A 22,787-nucleotide genomic window follows, 5' to 3' on the forward strand; every position below is an offset into this window, starting at 1 on the left:
AGCCCCCAGCAGCCACTCAGAACTGCAGCAGCCCCTGAGCGCCCAGCCCCTCAGGGCCTCACAGCCCCCAGCCCCTCAGTCTCTCAGCCCGCAGCCCCTCAGGCCTTCAGCCACCGGCCCCCAGCCCCCAGTCCCTCAGGCCTTCAGCCCCTCAGCTCACAGGCCCTCAGCCCCCAGGCCCTCAGCCCCTCAATCCCGACACCCAGGCCCTCAGCCCCTCAGCCCCCAACCCCTCAGGCCTTCAGCCCCCTGTCCCTCAGGACCTCAGCCCCCAGCCCTTCAGGCTCTCAGCCCTTCAGGCCTTCAGCCCCCAGCTCCGCAGGCTCTCAGCTCCTCAGGCCTTCAGCCCCTCAGCCCACAGGCCCTTAGCCCCTCAATCCCGATACACAGGCCGTCAGTCCCGCAGCCCCCAACCCCTCAGGCCTTCAGACCCCAGTCCCTCAGGGCCTCAGCCCCCAGCTCCTCAGGCCTTCAGCTCCTCAGCTCACAGGCCCTCAGCCCACAGGCCCTCAATCCCGACACCCAGGCCATCAGTCCCCCAGCCCCCAAACCCTCAGACCTTCAGTCCCCAGTCCCTCAGGACCTCAGCCTCCAGCCCCTCAGGCTCTCAGCCCCTCAGGCCTTCAGCGCCTCAGCCTCCAGCCCCTCAGGCTCTCAGCCCCTCAGGCCTTCAGCGCCTCAGCCCCGCAGGCTCTCAGCCCCCAGTCCCTCAGGGCCTCAGCCCCCAGACCCTCAGGCTCAGCCTCTCAGGCCTTCATCCCCTCAGCCCACAGGTCCTCAGCCCCAGCCCCTCAATCCCGACACCCAGGCTGTCAGCTCCTCAGCCCCTCAATCCCGACACCCAGGCCGTCAGCCCCTCAGCCCTCAACCCCTCAATCCCGACACCCAGGCCGTCAGGGCCTCAGCCCCCATCCCCTCAGTCTCTCAGCCCCTCAGGCCTTCAGCCCCTCAGCCCTCAGCCCCTCAGTCCCGACACCCAGGCCGTCAGCCCCTCAGCCGCCAACCCCTCAGGCTTTCAGCCCCTAGTCCCTCAGCCCCTCAGCCCCTAGACCCTCAGCCCCCAGTCCCTCCACGCCCCGGGCCTGGTTGTGGGGAACTTCGGGGGTCGCAGAGGGCGGTGGGCGAGGCTGGGCTTGAGCAGGGAGGAGCTGGGCCCTCCATGGCCGCGGGCCGGGGGCGGAGCCGGGGCTGGGGGCGGAGAAGGAGGAGGAGAAGGAGAAAGAGGAGGAGGAGGAGGGGGCCGAGGGGACCGGCGAGCGATGGCGTGAGGCCGGGCCAGCGGAGACCGCCGGACGACGACCCCCGCCCCTCGGCGGCTGCTGCTGCTGTAAAGGCGGCCGCCCGCCCGCCCACGGTGAGACCCCAGGCGGCCCCCCACTCCAGCCCACCCCCACGGTTCCGGGATGCCCCTTCCCCTCCCTCGGGGCTGGCGCCATCGTCGGGCCTGGGGGTCGGCGGAAGGGAGGAGGGACTTAAGGGCCCCGGGACCCTCAGGGCAGAGGTGGGCACTGCCCCCGGACTGGGCCCAGAGAGCCGGCCCTCTGTCCCTGCCCCTAACCCTGGCCACGAGGGTGGGAGGCCAGGCCCCGAAACTAGGGGGCTGCCACACCTTAGGGGCAGAGACGAAGGGGAAAGGGGAGCAAACTGGAGGCTTTCAGTGGCACGGAGATGTCGGGTACCACTGCACCGGATTTGGCTGCATGGGGTCCGGAAACCTTGGACCAGGGTGGGCCTGCAGAGCTACAGCTAACGGGCATCCTGGCCTAAGCACCAGTTACCCCTCAAAGGGCACCCCCCGCCCCGCCATCCCTCCTCATAAACGGTCTTCCCAAGCCTAGGATCCGGGCTTCGTCGTTGACCTCTGCAGACCAGGCCAAGAGTCCAGGCCAGGCTGTGGTGGGGACGGGACAGGGTGATGGGGGAGCCGCCAGCCTGCTCCCACCCGGACCCCGACTTTCTACCCCAACCCCCAGTTCTCCAGGCCCCCCAAGAGTTGGGGTCAGCTCACATCCCGGGGTCATTCTGGGTGGCCCAGGCTAGTGGCCCGAGCCTTGGGCAGGCAAGGTGTGAGGGGGACAGAAAGTGGCTGTGTCAGACTTTGTGAGTGGGTTTGTGTGGCTGGGGTGGGGGGTCTTGTCTGTTTCTGGGGAATGAGGAGGAAGAGGAGAGGGAAGAGGAATTCAAATTGAAAGTAGTAAAACGTAGTAAGTCCAGGAAATGCATGTGAGGAGACAGGCGCGCTGGCCGCCGATAGGCAGGTGGGCGGGTGCTTGTGACAGAAACATGACCACAGGTGCCTGAGTAGCAAAGTCCTGATGCCCACAACGGGTCTGCGCCCCACCCAGGCCCCATTTCCTTCCTGTTGCGATCAGCTCGTTCTCGTCCCACCTCCCCCTTAGACCGGATCCCCATGAGGAACAGAGCCTGAATCCCATCCGATTGAACCGTATCTACCGCCGCGCTTGGCACAGAGTAAGCGCTGAATAAGTACCACAACTAGTGCTTGACACTAGTGGACACACCGCTTCTCAAACACTAGTTGTGGCGCGGACTTGGGAGTCGGAAGATTGGGGTTCTAATCCTGGCTTCACCACCTGCCTATTGGGTGATCTTGAGTAAGTTGTTTAATTTTTCTAGGCCCAGGCTTTCTCATTTGTAAAATGGGGATTAAACACCCGCCCTGCCTCCCTCTTTGACCATGAGCCCCGTGTGGGATGGGGACAGTCCGATCTTGACACTTAGTAAGGACTTAAAACAAACCTCAGTCCTTCAGTGGTATTTATTGAGCACTTCCTGTATGTAGAGCACTGTCCTAAGCCCCTGGGAGAGTACAGTACAATAGAGTTGATCGACGCAACCTCTGCCCACAAGGCTCCAGAGCTGAATTTTGGCCCCGGAAGGGTTAGCTCCGTGAGGAGGAGCAGATTCTGTATCGTGCTGACTCGCTCCCTTTAGCAATAATAATTTGGTATTTGTTAAGCACTTACTGTGTGCAAAGCATTGTTCATTCATTCAATCGTATTTATTGAGCACTTACTGTGTGCAGAGCACTGTACTAAGTGCTTGGGAAGTACAAGTCGGCAACATATAGAGACGGTCCCTACCCAACAACGGGCTCACAGTCTAGAAGGGGGAGACAGACAACAAAATAGGTTGTCCCATGTGGGGTTTACAATCTTAATCCCCATTTAAAGATGAGGTAACTGAGGCACAGAGAAGTTAAGTGACTTGCCCAAAGTCACACAGCTGACAAGCAACGGAGCTGGGATTTGAACCCATGACCTCTGACTCCCAAACCCGTGCTCTTTCCACTGAGCCACGCTGCTTCTCTAGTGTGGCTAGAGAATCATTTAATCATTCCCCCTCCCTCAGCCCCACAGCACTTTGTCCATATCTGTAATTTTATTTATTTTTATTATTGTGTGTCTCCCCCTCTAGACCATAAGCTCGTCTTAGGGAGGAAATGTGTCTGTTATATTGTTATGTTATACTCTCCCAAGCGCTTAATACAGTGCTGTGCACGGGGTGCAGCATGATTTAGTGGATAGGGCACAGGCCTGGGAATCAGAAGGACCCAGCTCCACCACACGTCTGTTATGTGACCTTGGGCAAGTCTCTTAACTTCTCTGTGCCCCAGTTTCCTCATCTATAAAATGGGGATTAACAATAATAATAATAATGGCATTTGTTAAGCGCTTACTATGTGCAAAGCACTGTTCTAAGTGCTGGGGTAGATACAAAGTAATCAGGCTGTCCCACATGGGGCTCACAGTCTTAATCCCCATTTTCCAGATGAGGGAAGTGAGGCTCAGAGAAGTGAAGTGACTTGCCCAAGGTCACACAGCAGACAAGTGGTGGAGCCGGGATTAGAACCCCTGACCTCTGACTCCCAAGCCCGGGCTCTTTCATTCATTCAATCGTATTTATTGAGTGCTTACTGTGTGCAGAGCACTGTACTAAGCGCTTGGGAAGTACAAACTAAGCACTTGGGGGCTCTTGCCACTGAGCCATGCTGCTTCCCAGACTTAAGACTGTGAGCCCCATGTGGAACAGGGACTCTGTCCAAGCTGATTAACTTGTATCTTCCCCAGTGCTTAGAACAGTGCTTGGCACAGAGTAAGTGCTTAACAAGTACTGTAATTATTCATTATTACACAGTAAGTGCTCAATAATAATAATAACGATGGCATTTATTAAGCGCTTACTATGTGCAAAGCACTGTTCTAAGCACTGGGGAGGTTACAAGGTGATCAGGTTGTCCCATGGGGGGCTCACAGTCTTCATCCCCATTTTACAGATGAGGGAACTGAGGATCAGAGAAGTTAAGTGACTTGCCCAAGGTCATACAGCAGACATGTGGCGGAGTGGGGATTTGAACCCATGACTTCTGACTCCAAAGCCCGTGCTCTTTCCACTGAGCCACGCTGCTTCTCTATTCATTCTCTTATTCTCTTATTCATTCGATAAATTTTAATGAATGAATAAATTTGGGGCAGTGGGGCAGGGAGGCCTGCAGTGGCCCCAATCAATCAATCAATCAATCAATCGTATTTATTGAGCGCTTACTGTGTGCAGAGCACTGTACTAAGCAGCCACTAAAATTGGCAAGGGGCTAGGCAGCCCACTCCAGCGGGCCCAGGAGTGAGCTGGGCAGGGCTTGGCCAAAGGTGGGGCCTGTCAGAGCGGGTAGGTTGCCCTCAGTTGCTCCCTCTGTTCAACCTTGCCCTCCCTGCCCTCCAAAATCATACTAATAATTACTATTATCATTATTATATTAATGTCTGTCTCCCCCTCTAGATTGTAAGCTCACTGTGGGCAAGAAGTGTGTTATCTCATACTCTCCCAAACACGTAGTGCAGTGCTCTATTCATTCATTCAATCATATTTATTGAGCGCTTACTATGTGCAGAGCACTGTACTAAGCGCTTGGGAAGTACAAGTTGGCAACATATAGAGACGGTCCGTACCCAACAGTGGGCTCACAGTCTAGAAGGGGGAGACAGAGAACAAAACAAAACATATTAACAGAATAAAATAAATAGAATAAATATGTACAAGTAGAATAAATAAATAAATAAAGTAATAAATACATACAAACATATATACAGGTGCTGTGGGGAAGGGAAGGAGGTAAGGCGGAGGGGATGGAGAGGGATGCTGTGTGCTCTACACACAGTAAGCACTCAGTAAATACGACTGACTGACAAGAATAATAATAATAATTGTGGTATTTGAGCATTCACTGTGTGTCAAGAAGTGTACTAAGTACTAAGGTAGATACAAGATATCTTACAAGACTGTAAGCTCGTTGTGGGCAGGGAATGTGTCTGTTCATTCATTCAATCATATTTATTGAGCGCTTACTGTGTGCAGAGCACTGTACTAAGCGCTTGGGAAGTACAAGTTGGCAACATATAGAGATGGTCCCTACCCAACAGCGGGTTAATTCATTCATTCAGTTCATTCATGTTTATTGTTATATTGTACTCTCCCAAGAGCTTAGTACAGTGCTCCACACACAGAAGCACCCAATTAAATATGATTGAACGAATAGGGACCCACATGAGGTTCACAGTCTTAGGAGGGAGAACAGGGATTGAATCCTCATTTTGCAAATGAGGGAATGAAGACCTAGGGAAGTGAAGCAATTTGCCCAAGGTCACACAGCAGACGAGTGGCAGACCTGGGATTAGAGCCCAGGTCCTCCGGCTTCCAGGCCCGGGCTCTCTCCACTGGGCCACACTGCATCCAAGTTGGCAGGGCCGACACCAGGCGAAGGAAAATGGGGGGTAAATTCTCTCCCCCACCGGGCCTCCTTCTGACAACCTGCCAAGATCAGGGTTCCGGGAGAGCCTGGGCCCGTCTCTTTGTCCCGGTATTTCCACCAATGCAGCCTCATCTCCCTCTCCAGAGCGTGTGACGCCCCGTCCCCATGGACTGCGGACAGGATCCGGGCCCCGCAGAGGGACAGCCATGCCGGGATGGACGGAGCCGCTCACGCACCCCCTCCTCCAGTGCAGGTAAGAGGGGTAGAGTGCCCCCAGCCCACCCAGAACTGGGGGGCCGATATCTGGATCCTTGTCCTGCCGCTGACCCCGCCCTCCCAACCCCCTCTGCCTCTTCTGGGTTCCGCTTCTCTTCTATAAGATGGTGCTGGGCTAGGGAAGCTTTCTCTTTCCCTCCGCTCCCGAGGGTGGGCCGGCGGTGAAGGAGGGGGGATTTGAGCGCGGAGAGTGGTGAGTCATGTGGTCACCAGGATTCCTTGTGGTTTCCCTTCTCCGATTTGGTCCCCAAGATTCCCTGTGGTTTCTCTTCTCCGAGGCATCGGTCTCCCTGTGAGCAGTGGGGAGAAGGGCGGGAGAGTAGGGATCGCGTCTACCGACTCTATTGTATTTTACCCTCCTGTCTGATCAGTATAGTGCTCTGCGTTCAGTAAATACCATTGATTGATTTAGGATACTGCGGTAGACACAATTAGATTAAGTCACTCGGGGAAATTGGGGGAGGCCTGCCCTGCTCTCCCCTCCCTCATGAAGGGCTCAAGAGCTGGGGAAAAGAGTCCAGGCTCCCCCCTGCCTGGCTCTGTCTGGGCTCCATCCTCCAGGCGGTATTTATTAAGCGCTTAGTATGTGCCAGGCACTGTACTAAGCACAGGTGTGGACACAAGCAAATCGGGTTAGACACATTTCCCATCCCACGTGGGGCTCACAGTCTCCATCTCCATTTTACAGATGAGGGAACCGAGGCATAGGGAAGTGAAGTGACTTGCCCAAGGTCACACAGCAGACAAGAGGCAGAGCCGAGATTAGAACCCACGACCTTCTGACTCCCAGCAGAGCACTGTACTAAGCACCTGGGAAAGTACAGTACAACAGAGTTGGTAGATGTGATCCCTGCCCACAAGGAACTTACAGTCTACCGAACAGAATCATAAAGGAGATGGAGGAAACCCAGGCTCGCTGTTCACAAAATCCTAGGAGAGCAGGACGGCGGGGGGGTCACCGGCTGAGCTTGAGCCAGGTTTAAACCAACACAAAGGAACATATCTGCACTCAGCGGGTGACAGGCTGATGGAAGTCGTTACTGCGGGAAGTTGCACAGGCGGAGAGTATCAATAGGTTCAAGAGGGGTTTGTGTAGCTTCCCAGATGGGGCATCCCTAATTGGTTAGGAGAAGGAAAGAAGCAGAGAAGCAGCATGGCCTAGTGGATAGAGCACGGTCTCCAGACTCAGAAGGACCTAGGTTCTAATCCCTGTTCTGCCACATGCCTGCTGTGTGACCTTGGGCAAGTCACTTCTCTGGGCCTCAGTTCCCTCATCTGTAAAATGGGGATTAAGACGGTGAGCCCTGTGTGGGACAGGGACTGTGTCGAAACTGATTAGCTTGTAACGACCCCAGCTCTTAGTACGGTTTTTGGCTCATAGTAAGTGCTTAACAAATACCATAAGAAAAAAAAAAAAGGAAAGGTAGGGCTCTAGAGGGAGGAAAAGTCAGGGGGGGTGAGATCACCTAACTGTTAGGAGAGAGGCCGAGGAATTGCTTAGAACAGTGCTTTGCACATAGCAAGCGCTTGATAAAAATGCCATCAAAAAAAAAAAAGGCAAAGGCACCCCATGACTCTAAGCATCCCGTTGGCACTCTAGGAGGACGACAGAATCCCGGGCTGGGTGGACCACAGTTCTGTCCCTCCTGGTCTTAGGAAACCCAAGTAACAGCATCTTGGGCTTCCCCAACACCACTGGGCAGTGCGAATGGAAATTCCTGCTGACCTTGGCCAGGGAAAGGGCCGAGGGAGCTTAAAAAGACCAGAAATCATCCGTGGGGGGCAACAGTCCTGCCCTCTTTTGGGAGTTGAGGGTGGAAAGGGTCGATTTCTATGTCAGATTGACGGTAGATACTTTACTAAGCAAACCCAACAAGTCCCACATTCCGGTAGCTTTGTTCAGGCCCAGAATCCACGTGGGCTGATGAGATGGATACTTGAGCCGGCGCCAGATGATGTGAACCAGTCAGTGGGTGCCCACAGAATTCTGCACATTCATTCATTCAATCGTATTTATTGAGCGCTTACTGTGTGCAGAGCACTGTACTAAGCGCTTGGGAAGTACAAGTTGGCAACATATAGAGATGGTCCCTACCCGACAACGGGCTCACAGTCTAGAAGGGGTAGACAGACAACAAAACAAAACATGTGGACAGGTGTCAAAGTCATCAGAATAAATAGAAGTAAAGCTAGATGCACATCATTAACAAAATAAATAGAATAGTAAATATGTACATCAGAATGGGCGTTACAGCTCACATTTTCTTTAAATGACGTTTTGCAAGAATGCAACCCTCTGGAGGGTTGGGGGGGGTTCATTATTTACATATATATATATATCCACCCTAAATATCTCTAGACTGAGAGCTTGTTATAGTCAGGGGACATGTCTACCAACTCTGTTTTATGCTCCCAAGCACTTAGTACACTGCTCTGCACGCAGTAATCATTCAATAAATAAGATTGATTGATTGATATCCTATCAAGGTCCTATTTTTCAAGATCTCCTAGTGCATTTCAGGGCTTCCAGAGATGCAGGTTCAGTCTTTGGAATAATAATGAAACCTCCTGGGGGAAATGGGAAGAAACATCAAAAATTCTGATTGGATGTACAACTGCACCAACAAACATGGCCCTTAATAATGGAAAATGAGCAAACCCCTCATGTCACACATCCAAAAGATGAAGCGGTCACTTACGTATAAATATACCCTTGCCAACATCTGTCACTGAGGAGAGATATCTCAAGAGGACAACATGTCCTGATCCCTTAATATTCTATCCAGTTTGTCCCTGCTCTTCTGTGTAGGGAGATTCACCATCTAAATTTCCATCCTCCCCAGTTTCCTAAATAAGTACCTGAAGAGCATTTCCTTTCCATGAGCAGCGTACCGCACCCACTTGCCAGGGACTGTGGTTGAACCCTTGTTCGGGTCAGGGGTGGCAGGGGCCGGGCTGGGGTGGGCTGGAGCCAGGCTGAGGTGGACTATTTGTTGCCAATTTGTACTTCCCAAGCGCTTAGTACAGTGCTCTGCACACTGTAAGCGCTCAATAAATACGATTGGTGATGATGATGATTTACATTTGACTTCTTGCATGAGAGCTTAAAACAATACTGGGTGGGAGCATTGGTCACCCAGCCCCACATTAGTACTAGTAGTCATCGTAGTATTTATGAAGTGCTTACTTCGTGCAAAGCACTGTAGGAAACACTGGGAAAGAATTCACAGCTGGGAATTAGCACCCTCAGGGAACTCACAGACAAAGAGGGGAGAGGGGACTGGTGACAGGCACATAAGGAGAGATGTCGGTCGTCGGCATTTTTTAAGGACCAACTCTGTGCGAAGCACTGTTCATTCATTCAATCGTATTTTCTAAGCACTTGGGAGAGGACAGACATTTGGAAGACACAATCAATCAATCAATCATATTTATTCAGCGCTTACTGTGTGCAGAGCACTGTACTAAGTGCTTGGGAAGTACAAGTTGGCAACATATAGAGACAGTCCCTACCCAACAGTGGGCTCCTTGCCTTAAGTAAATTAGAGATGGGGGGATCCTGGCTCTGTCCGAGGAGACCTGTGATGTGCTTAGAACAGTGCTTTGCACTGTATATATGTATATATGTTTGTACATACTTATTACTCTATTTTACTTGTACATATCTATTCTATTTTATTTTGTTAGTATGTTTGGTTTTTTTCTCTGTCTCCCCCTTTTAGACTGTGAGCCCACTGTTGGATGGAGACTGTCTCTATATGTTGCCAACTTGTACTTCCCAAGTGCTTAGTATAGTGCTCTGCACACAGTAAGCCCTCAATAAATACGATTGATTGATTGATTGATTTGCACATAGTAAGCGCTTAGTAAATGCCATTAGTATTATTATTATGTGCTGGATCCTAATCCTTAATCTCCATCCAATGGCTAGAAATGGACATCAGATTACCTTGACTTTTCCCCTCTAAATCCCTAATTCAGTAGCACCCTGTGGACACCATTAATTCTTTCATTTATTCCGTTGTATTTATTGAGTGCTTACTGTGTTCAGAGTACTGTACTAAGTGCATGAGAGAATACAATACCACAATAAACTGACACATTCCCTGCCCACCACAAGTTTACAGTTTAGAGTTTACAGTTTAGCCAAGCCTCATTAAAACCTACTAACGTTTAGGGCAGGGATTCTTTGTCTGCCACCACTCCCTCAATTCTTTGGTTCTTTGAAGCCCCCCACTTACATTTTGGGTGGGGGGTGATTAGAAGCAGTGAGGCCTAGTGGATAGAGCCCAGGCCTGGGCGTCTGAAGGTCACGGGTTCTAATCCCAGCTCCGCCACTTGTCTGCTGTGTGACCTCGGACAAGTCACATCACTCCTCTGGGCCTCAGTGACCTCGTCTGTAAAATGGCGATTAAGACTGTGAGCCCCATGCGGGACAGGGACCGTGTCCCACCTGATTTGCCCGTGTCCTTTCCAGTGCCTGGCACATAATAAGCGCTTAACAAGTACCACACTATTTATCATCCACTTTTATTTTCGTTTGTTTTTGTAGGGTGAAATCAGGTTTAAAATCTTAAAAAATTAAAAATAAGAATTTTTTTTAATTTGGGCTTTTAAAAAATGTAAATTATGATTCCGGAAAGGCAGCTCAGCCTTTGGGTGGGAGTGAAAGCGTGTCTGGGGAAAGCGTGTCTGGGGAAAGCGTGTCTGGGGTAGCCTTTTGTCCCAGGAGAGATACGGAAGCGATACAACCTGCCTGAAATTTTACCGCCTGAAAGGCCTCTGATCCAGCAGACAGACAAACTGCAGCGAGACAGAGGAGTCAGAGACAAAGCCAGGTTCTTCCGCCTTCGCCCAAATTTTGGAAAATGACTGAGGGTGGGGGGTGGAGAGGGGTGTGTCTGTGCATGTGTGCGAGCATGCGTGCGTCTGTGCGTATTTATCTTGTGGCTCCATAGGTTGGACCTTTGGTGAGTGTGTGTGTTTGTATAATCTTGTGGCTTTATAGGTTGAACCCTTGGAGAGAGAGAGAGAGAGAGTGTGTGGGGGGGGGGTGTATTGGACCATCAGGAGTGTGAGCGTGTGTATGTATGTGTGTATTGGGCCATCAGGAGAGGCAGCGTGGCTCAGTGGAAAGAGCCCGGGCTTGGGAGTCAGAGGTCATGGGTTCCCATCCCAGCTCCGCCACCTGTCAGCTGGGTGACTTTGGGCAAGTGGCTTCACTTTCTCTGGGCCTCAGTTCCCATCTGTCAAATGGGGGTTAAAACTGGTGAGCCCCACGTGGGACAGCCTGATCACTTTGTATCCTCCCCAGCGCTTAGAACAGTGCTTCATACATAGTAAGCGCTTAACAAATACCAAAATAATAATAATGATGATGATGGTGATTATTATTATTATCAGGAGTGGGGGTGTGTGTGTGTGTGTATGGTGGACCTTCAGGAGTATGTGTATGTGGGTGTATATCTTGCAGTTCCATAGGTTGGACCCCTGAGGAGTGTGTGTGTGTGTGTGTGTGTCTGTCTCTGTGTGTGTGTGTGTGTGTATGGGGGACCTCAGGGGTGTGTGTGTGTGGTGTGTGTGTGTGTGTGTGTGTGTGTGTGTGTGTGTGTGTGTATCTTGCAGTTCCATAGGTTGGACTCTTGAGGAGTGTATGTATGTATATATGTGTGTCTGTGTGTGTATGGTGGACCTCTGGAGAGAGAGAGAGAGAGAGAGAGAGAGTGTGTGTGTGTGTGTGTGTGTGTGTCTTGCAGTTCCATAGGTTGGACTCTTGAGGAGTGTATGTATGTATATATGTGTGTCTGTGTGTGTATGGTGGACCTCTGGAGAGAGAGAGTGTGTGTGTGGGTGTGTGGGTGTGTGTGTGGGGGTGGGGGTGGGTGGGTGGATGTATATCTTGCAGTTCCATAGGTTGGACTCTTGAGGAGAGAGAGAGAGAGAGAGAGAGAGAGAGAGAGAGAGAGAGAGAGAGAGAGAGAGAGAGAGAGAGAGAGAGAGAGAGAGAGAGAGAGAGAGAGAGAGAGAGAGAGAGAGAGAGAGAGAGAGAGAGAGAGAGAGAGAGAGAGGAGAGAGAGAGAGAGAGAGAGAGAGAGAGAGAGAGAGAGAGAGAGAGAGAGAGAGAGAGAGAGAGAGAGAGAGAGAGAGAGAGAGAGAGAATCCTGCAGTTCCATAGGTTGGGCTCTTGAGGTGGGGGGGTGGGGGGGAGTGTGTGTGTGTGTGTGTGTGTGTGTGTGTGTGTGCTTGCTCGCGCATGCACAGCTCCTGGAGAGCTGGTGCTCCTGACTGTTGTCTACTCTGTTGGTCAGCCATCAGAGCCTGGGCTTCAATCAGTCAATCAATCAATGATATTCATTGGGTACTTACTGTGCAGAGAACCCTGTACTGAGCTCTAGCTCACTGAGCCTAAAACCCCAACAGCCATAGACCCAGCCACACATGATGGACCCCCACACACACAGGTAGCCCTCCGCCCACTCCCCAACACACACACACCTCTCATCAATCAATCCATCATTTATTGAGCCCCTGAAGTGGTTGAGAGTACCAGTGGATTCAATACACATCACCCCTGCTCTCCCTCAAGGAGCCGACAATACGGCAGGGGAGACAGGCGCAAAAATAATTTACAGACGGGAGGAAGGAAGAAATGTGGATAGGTGGATGAGTAAGGGTTTAGGTATATAAACCACATGTACGGAACGGCTTCCCTGTGGTTGTGAATACCTGAGGGCATAGTTGGCGTAGAATTGATGGTATTTAGAAGGGCACAACCTGGGGAGAGGAGAGCTTAGTCAGGGAAAGCCTCCTGGAGGAGATGAGATTTTAGGAGGACTTTGAAGATGGAGAGAGCGGTGGTCTGCCAGATACCTTAGGGGAAAGGTCATCCAGACCGGAATAAGGTGTCCTCGAGGGAGAACGTGAGCAAGAGAGGTGAAAGCGAGAGTAAACTGGTCTTTGAGGAGTGAAGTGAATGGTCGGAGGGAGACGGGATTAAGTGTCTTAAATTCCGTGGTCACAGTAATAATTGTGGTATTTGTTAAGCACTTACTGTGTGCCAGGCAGTGTACTAAGCGCTGGGGTGGATACAAGCAAATCAGGTTGGACACAGTCCCTGTCCCACGTGGGGCTCGCGGTCTCAAATGCCATTTTACAGGTGAGATAACTGAGGCACAGAGAAGTAGCCTGGGGCAGCAGCGTGGCACAGTGGAAAGAGCCCAGGCTTTAGAGTCAGAGCTCATGGGTTCAAATCCCGGCTCCGCCACTTGTCAGCCGTGTGACTTTGGGCGAGTCACTTAACTTCTCTGGGCCTCAGTTACCTCATCTGTAAAATGGGGATTAAGACTGTGAGCCCCCCGAGGGACAACCTGATCACCTTGTAACCTCCCCAGTGCTTAGAACAGTGCTTTGCACATAGTAAGCGCTTAATAAATGCCATTAAAAAAAAAAAGTAAAGTGACTTGCCCAAGGTCACACAGCAGACAAGTGGTGGAGTCGGGGTTAGAACCCCTGATTCCCAGGCCCGAGTTCTATCCACTACGCCGTGCTGCTTCTTCAAAACTTCTGCTTCAGACCTTCTGAACATGCTGCTTCAGAACCTTCCTTTTGATGTGGAGATGGATGGGCAGCCAGTGGAGGTTTTGAGGAGAGGGGAGATGTGTGCAGAACGACGTTTTAATAATAATAGTAATAATACTTATTTACTATGTGCCAAGCACTGTTCTAAGCACTGGGGTAGATACAAATTAATCAGGTTGGACACAGTCCCTGTCCCACATGGGGCTCACAGCCTAAGTAGGAAGAGGAGTGAGAAGCAGTGCAGTCTAATGGATAGAGCCTGGGCGCCGAAAGATCTGGGTTTCATTCCCGGGCACCACCTCTTGCCTGCTGTGCGACCTGGGATAAGTCATTTCACTTCTCTGTGCCTCAGTTACCTCATCTGTAAAATGGGGTTTTAAGACTCTGGCCCGGGCCCAACAGGAAGTCTCCGGGCCAGGTATTCCCTTCCCAGCCTGCTCCAGAGTGATTAAAATGCCTGTCCCCCTGTGATAGTAGGGGCAGTAATAACATCTGTTGAGCACTTACCGTATGCAGAGCACGGTACTAAGTTCTGGGAAAGAATTCACCTGTGGGAATTTGACACGGTCCCGGTAGTGGCTCACAATTTAAAGATATAAAGGGGCGGGTGGGGACATACAGAGAGAGGAAACAAAACCAGGAGGACACAAAGATCAGTAGGGCTCTGTGGCAGGAGGAGCAGAATTTCAGGCTCCACGTAGTTCAGAGCCCACGGACACGACCGCGGCCACAGTGAGCGCTCCAATCAATCAATCAATCAATCAATCGTATTTATTGAGTGCTTACTGTGTGCAGTGCACTGTACTAAGCACTTGGGAAGTACAAGTTGGCAACATATAGAGACAGTCCCTACCCAACAGTGGGCTCCTTGCCTTAAGTAAATTAGAGATGGGGGGATCCTGGCTCTGTCCGAGGAGACCTGTGATGTGCTTAGAACACCTCCAGCGCTTAGAACAGTGCTTTGCACTGTATATATGTATATATGTTTGTGCATATTTATTACTCTTTATTTATTTATTTATTTTACTTGTACATATCTATTCTATTTCATTTTGTGAGTATGTTTGGTTTTATTCTCTGTCTCCCCCTTTTAGACTGTGAGCCCACTGTTGGGTAGGGACTGTCTCTATATGTTGCCAACTTGTACTTCCCAAGTGCTTAGTACAGTGCTCTGCACGCAGTAAGCGCTCAGTAAATACGATTGATTGATTGATTTGCACATAGTAAGCACTTATTAAATGCCATTAGGATTATTATTATGTGCTGGATCCTAGTCCTTAATCTCCATCCAGTGGCTAGAAATGGACATCAGATTACCCTGACTTTTCCCCTCTAAATCCCTAATCCCCCCAGAGCTACGAGCCAGGACTGGCATTTGAGATGGTGTCCGTTGGGCAGGGCTGGGCACGTGCCCAGTGGGCCAGCACACACCTGGGGGCTTGATTGCCCCAGCAAACCACTTGCCCCGACTGTCCCTCTCCGACCCCCAGCCAGCAGCGCCGGAGCTGCAAGACCAAACGTAGCCCGAACTCAGCCCCGTCCGGGAAACGAGACCCTTGCCCAGTCAGCGGGAAGTGGGTGGGGACAAGTGTTGCAACAAGGTGGTGAATCCTCGCTGCCTCCATGACTGATGCCAATACCAGCCCCTGTGATTGAGGAGGAGGAGGAGGAGCAGGAGGGGAAAGGGGATGGGGAGAGAAGGAGGGGGAGAGAAAGAGGAGGAGGATAAATTGTTTCCTTTGATTTTCAGGACTTTCTGTCCCCTCCCTCCCAGTCTGGGAATAATTCTTCCGTCCTCCGAAAGGGGAAATTAAGGCCCGTGAGGCTAAGAGTTCACTCGGTAGTAAGCTAGGGCAGAGTCAGGACTGAGCCCAGCTTGACTGCCAACCAGAGACTCCCTGCCAGCTGGCCCAGAGGTCATGGCCCAGGGGAAATTGGCTCTGAGCCCTGATGGGAGGAGCTGCCCACCCAGGGAGGTGCCAGGGGGCAACGCCCCTGCCTACAGGAAGCAGCCTGGCCCAGTGGATAGACCACAGGCCTGGGAGGCGGAAGGACCTGGGCTCTAATTTTGGCTCCGCCACTTGTCTGCTGTGTGACCTGGGGCAAGTCACTTCACTTCTCTGGGCCTCAGTTCCCTTATCTGTAAAATGGGGATTAAGACTGCCCGCTGTGGGCAGGGTTTGTCTCCATTGCTGAATTGGAGGTATTCCAAGCACTTAGTACAGTGCTCTGCACATAGTAGCGCTCAATAAATACGATTGAATGAATAAATGAATGAAGATTGTGAACCCCATGTGGGACAGTGACTGTGCCCAGCCTGATTAGCTTGTATCCACCCCAGCGCTTAGTACAGTGCCTGGCATTCATTCATTCATTCAGTCGTATTTATTGAGCACTTACTGTGTGCAGAGCACTGTACTAAGTGCTTGGGAAGTACAAGTTGGCAACATATAGAGACAGTCCCTGCCCAACAGCGGGCTCACAGTCTGGAAGGGGGAGACAGACAGTAAAACAAAACATATTAACAAAATAAAATACTTAGTAAGTGCTTAGCAAATACCACAGTCATTATTATTATTGGTATTCCAGAGGCTCTGAAGGAAGCCGGGAGCGGGGCATGGACAGGATGGACAGGGCTGAGCCCCAGGGGCCCAGCCCCAGCGCTGCTTTGTGGGGGCTGGCAGGAGACAGGTGGACGGGGAGGGAGGGAGGCCTGCTCTAGTCCAGCATTCATTCATTCAGTCGTATTTATTGAGCGCTTACTGTGTGCAGAGCTCTGTACTAAGCGCTTGGGAAGTACAGGTTGGCGACATATAGAGACGGTCCCTACCCAACAACGGGCTCACAGTCTAGAAGGGGGAGACAGACAACAAAGCAAAACATGTGGACAGGTGTCAAGTCATCAGAATAAATAGAATTAAAGCTATGTGGACAGGTGTCAAGTCAGAACAAATAGAACTGACGCTAAATGCATGTCATTTACAAGATAAATAGGATAGTAAATATGTATAAAATAGAGTAATAAATCTGTACAAACATATATACAGGTGCTGTGGGGAGGGGAAGGAGGTCGGGCGGGGGTGGGGGGGATGGGGAGGAGGAGAGGGAAAAGGGGGCTCAGTCTGGGGTCCCCAGGGTCCCAGCTCTGGGTTGGACGGGACCGGGGCCCAGTCACCGTCTGGCCGATTCAGCTGTCCTGACAGCGGCGGGGGGCACGGGGGGGCGGGGGTCCGCTGTGGTCCACAGAGGAGCAGGTGGCCCAGGAGACAGAGGCGGTGTTCCATAGCTACGTCTTCCACCGCTACCAGCAGGAGCAGGAGACCAGCAGCGGGCAAAGCCCCAGGGATCCCGAGATGGCAGCCATACCCCACAACCCTGGCAGGTGAGGACCTTGGGGAGGAATGCTCCTCGGGGGATCCCTGGGGACCAGGCACACCTGAGCTCGGTCAGGCATCTTTAGCGTGGAGTGCCCCGGCCACGGGCACCCCAGTGGGCACATAGGAGAAGCAGCATGGCTCAGTGGAAAGAGCCCGGGCTTTGGAGTCAGAGGTCATGGGTTCAAATTCCGGCTCCGCCAACTGTCAGCTGTGTGACTTTAGGCAAGTCACTTCACTTCTCTGTGCCTCCGTTACCTCATCTGGAAAATGGGGATGAAAACTGTGAGCCCCCCGTGGGACAACCTGATCACCTTGTAACCTCCCCAGCGCTTAGAACGGTGCTTTGCACCTAGTAAGCGCTTAACAAATACCGTCATCATCATCACGGAAGCACCCTCTCCTTCCCCTCTCCACCCCCTAACCTTTGGTTTCCCTGGCCACCCCCCACGACTCCTCGGTGGGGCGTCCCTCAGGGTGGGTCGCCCCAGTAGGCCCAGCCTTCTCTTCCTGTCTGTGCCCGGCAGCATCATGGAACGGGTGGGGCGGCAACTGGCGTTCATTGGCGATGACATCAACCAACGCTACGAGCCGGAGTTCCAGGAGATGCTGCTCTGCCTGCAGCCCACCGAAGAGAACGCCTTCACCTACTTCACCAAGATCGCTTCCAGGTGCGCCCGGGCCCCAGCTCCGGCCTCTGGCTCTCAGGGGGCTCTCTGCCCTTCAGGATGGCCGGGTGCTCCCTCTCCAGTCCACCCACCTGCCCACCCATGGGGTCTTTTCCATCCCCCACGTCCGCGAGGCACGTGCTTAACTGCGGAGGTTGCAGTGGGAGTGTTCCTGCTGCCACCTGGGACTTTGGGCTTGGCCTCTGCCCTCTGTAGTCCTCTCTGGCCAGCGAGGGAGGCCCAGGCAGATGGACAGGGTAGGTGGGGCGGGGTGATTGGGCAGTTGGGTGGATTGTGGCTCTTGTTATTCCTGTTTTTTCTTATCTCCCTTCTCCCTGCTCCTCCCCCCCACTCTGGTCTTTTGCCAACTCCTCCCAGGCGTCCCTCAGCCGGCAGCTCCTGTCCCTGGGACCAGGGGTCCCAAGGTCTGTCGCTCCCTCTCCTGGAGCTGGGCTCCCTGGACTCATGCCAGTGGGATACCCTGGAGACCTCAGGCCTGGGATTCCCACCCGGCTCCTCCCCGTCCCCGGGCTCTGCACTGGCGAACCTGGATCGGGCCTAGAGCGGGTGGCAGGGGATGGTCCTGGGACTTTAACGCAGAGGCTGAGATCGTGATGATGTCTTCTGTCCAGACAGCAGCCCATGTGGGGGGCTGGTGGGCATTGTCAGGGCTCAGGGAGGCCCCCGGGCACAAACGGTAGAGGAAGGGCAGAGATAGAGCTTGGCTGGGTCACCTTGGTCCCCAACTCTGACTCCTCAGCGGTCCAGGGCTCATAATAATAATGATGGCATTTATTAAGTGCTTACTATGTGCAAAGCACTGTTCTAAGCTCTGGGGAGGTTACAAGGTGATCAGGTTCTCCCGAGGGGGCTCACAGTCTTAATCCCCATTTTACAGATGAGATAACTGAGGCCCAGAGAAGTTAAGTGACTTGCCCAAAGTCACACAGCTGACAGTTGGCGGAGCCAGAATTTGAACCCATGACCTCTGACTCCAAAGCCTGTGCTCTTTCCACTGAGCCACGCTGCTTCTCCATCACCAAGCCTGATCGTTACACCTGTCCCCTCTCCATCCATTTCCCCCATCTCCATCGCTTCCCCCTCCACCACCTATCTCCCCCTCCCAGGAGGAGTGGTTTCCTGCCTCCTAATAATACTACTACTAATAATAACAATAATAATAATAATAATTGTGGTATTTGTTAAGCATTTACTATGGCCAAGCACTGTACTAAGCTCTGGGGGAGAATCAGGATAATCAGGTTCCACATGGGGCTCACAGCAGATGAAAAAAAGAAAGAAAAGATTAGGGTTAGGGTGAGGGAACAGGTAGAACCGATATGGAATCCCCATTTTGCAGACGAGGGAACCGAGGCACAGAAAAGTGCCCAAGGAAACACAGCAGATGAGTGGCGGAGCTGGGATTAGAACTCAGGTCCTGCTGTCATCTTAGCACTCATCTATCTACCTGTCAGGGTTCAGCCCTTCCCACATTCCCCTACCACACCCCTTTTCCTTCTGCCCCATGTCCCACCCCAGCCCCACCTCGAGCTCCAGCTCAGCCCCGCTAACATCCTGTTCTGTCCTCTCTCCCTGCTGTCCCTCTGGGATGCCAGGCCTGCAGTGACCCCGACTCAGGTAATCTGCTGCTTTCCGTGAAGCCTCCGCTCTCACCCTTACCTTCCTCAACTCTCCCCTTTCTGCGTCTCTGCCTCTCTGAGCCAGGTCGTAGGGGGCCGATCTGGGACTACCAGGGGCCCAGGAACTGGTGGGGTGGGGATCAGGGAGCTCTGGCTGCCGGCTCCTGCCCATCCACGATCACCAATCCATCCGAGCTACGTGCTCCCCAACGGGGAAGAGCGGAGAGCCCAGATAGGGTCCGCTCCGGATGGAGTTCGGCCATCCAGGATTCAGCCAGAGTAGCTGGGGGTCGGGGGAGGCTCCTTGGGGTGAAAAGGGGAAAACACGGATTGGATCGGAGTGGGTTCCTGGTGCTGGTGGGGCCGCCTGTCAATGGCATTGTGGGGACAGGCCTTTAGGCTGGTAGTTGGGGGGACGCTCTGCGGCCGGGTCCTACACCCCTGAAATGGGAAGAAAGATCTCAGCACCGAAGGCTCCCCAGCCCCCCGAATGTCTGCCGTGTCCCCTCCCCAGGCAGGGCAGTGCTGGTCCCTCTTCTGGGGTTGGGGAGGGCTCTAACCTGATCCAAAGGCTATAATAATAATAACGATGGCATTTATTAAGTGCTTACTATGTGCAAAGCACTGTTCTAAGCGCTGGGGAGGTTACAAGGTGATCAGGTTGTCCCATGGGGGGCTCACAGCCTTAATCCCCATTTTGTAGATGAGGTAACTGAGTCCCAGAGAAGTGAAGTGACTTGCCCAGAGTCACCCAGCTGACAATTGACGGAGCTGGGGTTTGGACCCATGACCTCGACTCCAAAGCCTTTCCACCGAGCCACGCTGCTTCTCTAGCCCAGTGGCTCTCCCCACTGGGGGGCCTGGAGTTGGGTCAGCAGTCACCGGGCCCCTCCCTATGGGCTTGTAGACCCCCAGCCCACCGGAGGACTAGATCCCTTGCTTCCCAGGTGTGGAGGGGAGAAGTCCCTGGCCTGGCACTCTCCCCTTCCCTGCCACCACCTGGGGCCTTCAGCCTTGGCCTGTCTCTCCCCTCCTCCGCCCCTGGCACCATTCGGCCAGGGCCCCGTCTGCCCTGGCAGAGTCCCTGGGGCTAGTTCCCCACCTTGGTTGGGGAAGCCAAGGTCCGGGGTGGGAGAGTTCTGATTGGTATCTCTGCTCTGCCCCCATAGCCTGTTTGAGAGCGGCATTAACTGGGGCCGGGTGGTGGTACTCCTGGGCTTTGGCTACCGCCTGGCCATCCACGTGTATCAACAAGGGCTGAGAGGCTTCCTCAGTCGCATCACCCGCTTCGTGGCTGACTTTGTCCTGCAGAACTGCATCGCCCGCTGGATTGCCCAGAGAGGGGGCTGGGTAAGTGGGGCCGGGGGAGCGGGCAGGGCCGGGCTGGGCTGGGGAGGGGGACGAGGACCGGACCGGCCGGCCCGTCCCCTTGCTGACCCCCCCCCCCCCCCCCCCCCCCCCAGGTGGCCGCCCTGAGCCTGAGCAACAAGCCACTCAAGCAAGTGTTTGCCCTGCTGGGCCTCGTCCTGCTCGCCCAGTTTGTGATACGCCGGTTCTCTGCCCCCTGACCCCGGGGGGAGGGGCCGGGCCTTGGGGCATCCAGCCCGGGGACTCCCGGCCCCACCTTTGAGACGCCCCCAGCAAAGAGGTTCTGGACCCGGTCCCAGCCTGGCTCAGGCCAGGAGGTGGGGACAGGACCCCGCGGCCCAACCAGGGGGGTCACTCTGGAGCTCCTCGGCCCCCGGTGTCTCCACAAGAGCTGGAGATAGTATGTATCCTCCCCTGCCTTCCCCTCCACCCCAGAGGGCATCCCTGGGGGCACCCCTCACTTCCTAGCTTGTTGCCCCTTCCCCAACGGTGCTAAAGGGGCCCCGTCCCTTCCCCACGCCAGGGCAGATATGGCCTCTCTCCTGGGGTGGGAGAGAGGTGCGACCTGATCCATAGTCTGGCCCCGGTGAGGGTGGGTCTAGGGTTGGGGCTCTGCTGCTGGGATCTCCCCCGTGCTGCTCAGCTGTGGCCTGGGCTGGGACCAGTCCTGGGCTGCTTCCACGGGTGTGGCACAAACTGACCGGGAAGGCGAGCTCTTGGTCCTCCAGATGCTCCTGTGACCACTTGTTGGGGAGGCGGGGCTCGAGTGCCCAAGACTGATTGATGGAGGGGCAGAAGGAGAGCCCTTCCCTCTCCAGTCTGCTTCCTTCCTTCCACATCCTCTCCATCCCCAGCTCAGGTGGGTGGAGTTGCCACTAAGCTCAGGCTGTGAAGAGGTCTTGCGGGGAAGACCTGGGAGAGGTGATCCACTTAACAGCGAAATGGACAATCCTTTGTCCTTTCCCATGCCCCTCTGCCCCGACCTACCTTCTCTCCACAACGAGGGAGGCCGGAGCCGGGAGGGAAGAGAGGCAGGGCAGACAACACTCCAACTCCCTGCCCACCCCAATCCTCGGAGGGGGGTGAGGGACAGGAAGGGATACCATCCCCCACTGAGCCGCTTGCCGACCCCCACGGAGCCGGAAGGCCGGTCTGTTTAGGGGGGCCCTGACTCCACCCCCTCGCCTTAGCCCTGAACTCCAGTACTTCAGGTTGTGTTAGAAGCCCACCCGGTCCCCACCTCCAGCGGAGGGCTGGCCACCCCTGCCGCTACAGTGAGGCCACAGGAACAGCAGCTGCTGCTTTCTCAGGGATCCCGGACCGACTCCGCCTGGGGAGCCCCCACCCCATGCTTCCCACTCCCTACCCCCCATCTCCAGGAGCCAGTATCCTTGCCACCCCCCTACCCAAGAGTTGGGCTGGAGGGGGGCAGGAACAACCAGCCATTCTTGCTTCTTTAGTGCCTAACTCTTGACCCCAGCTCTGGGCAGGACCTCCCCCAGCTCACCAGCAGTCCATGGCACAGACCAAGCAGCTTTCCTCCAGGCTGGAGGTGCCACTGTGGAGGCGGGAGAGGCTGCGGGGAGTGAGGGTAGAACCACTAGGCTCCCCCAGACCCATGGGCCCTTCCCCAGGGAGGCTCTTGCCAAGGGGGGCTCTTCCCCAAGGCATACTTCCACCAGAAGCCCCAGGGGCTAGTTCCACCTCCCTTGTGTCGGGGAGAGAGCAGACAGCCGGCGCTCCCTCAGGAAAGGCACTAGCCCAGGACACAGTGGGCCCAGAGGGGAGCAAACCGCCCCTCCAAGTACCCTCTCCTGTTGGAAAGAGGGTGGCCTGAGCCAGGATGGCATCACTGTTGCCCAGTTTGCTGTGACCAATGGGCCCAGCATCAGGAGGGTGCCCATCAGGAGCTGACCTTGCCCTGGGGTCACAGCTGGGTCAGGGTGGGCATCACGGCTCCCCTCTTTTTGAGCTCAGCTGCGGGAATCAGGGGAACCCACTCCAGCCCCCTCGGATTTCAGCTAAATGCTTTGTGTGTGGGGGAGGCTACTCCATGTATGTGTCATGTGTGTTCACAATAAATGGTGCAATTCTCTTGCCTTGGCTGAGCTAGTGT

The 22,787-nt window shown here is 53.9% G+C and overlaps 1 protein-coding gene across 2 annotated transcripts; it reads left to right on the top strand.

Annotated features, from left to right (window-relative positions):
- The first annotated feature begins 1,257 nt into the window (after positions 1-1,257).
- Positions 1,258-22,067, top strand: BAK1 (BCL2 antagonist/killer 1). 2 transcript variants are annotated; one of them, XM_038749118.1, is made up of 6 exons: positions 1,258-1,354; positions 5,912-6,020; positions 16,868-17,003; positions 17,523-17,666; positions 20,473-20,653; positions 20,767-22,067. In XM_038749118.1, exons 2-6 carry the CDS (start codon positions 5,933-5,935, stop codon positions 20,869-20,871), a joined length of 654 nt encoding a protein of 217 aa, XP_038605046.1. In that variant the 5' UTR covers positions 1,258-1,354; positions 5,912-5,932; the 3' UTR covers positions 20,872-22,067. The 2 variants fall into 2 exon arrangements, with proteins under 2 accessions (XP_038605046.1, XP_038605047.1); XM_038749119.1 differs by lacking the exon at positions 1,258-1,354 and having other exon boundaries at positions 5,914-6,020; positions 16,930-17,003.
- The last annotated feature ends 720 nt before the right edge of the window (positions 22,068-22,787 follow it).

The sequence above is a fragment of the Tachyglossus aculeatus genome, chromosome 7 (genome assembly GCF_015852505.1).
Source record: "Tachyglossus aculeatus isolate mTacAcu1 chromosome 7, mTacAcu1.pri, whole genome shotgun sequence".
Taxonomy (NCBI): domain Eukaryota; kingdom Metazoa; phylum Chordata; class Mammalia; order Monotremata; family Tachyglossidae; genus Tachyglossus; species Tachyglossus aculeatus.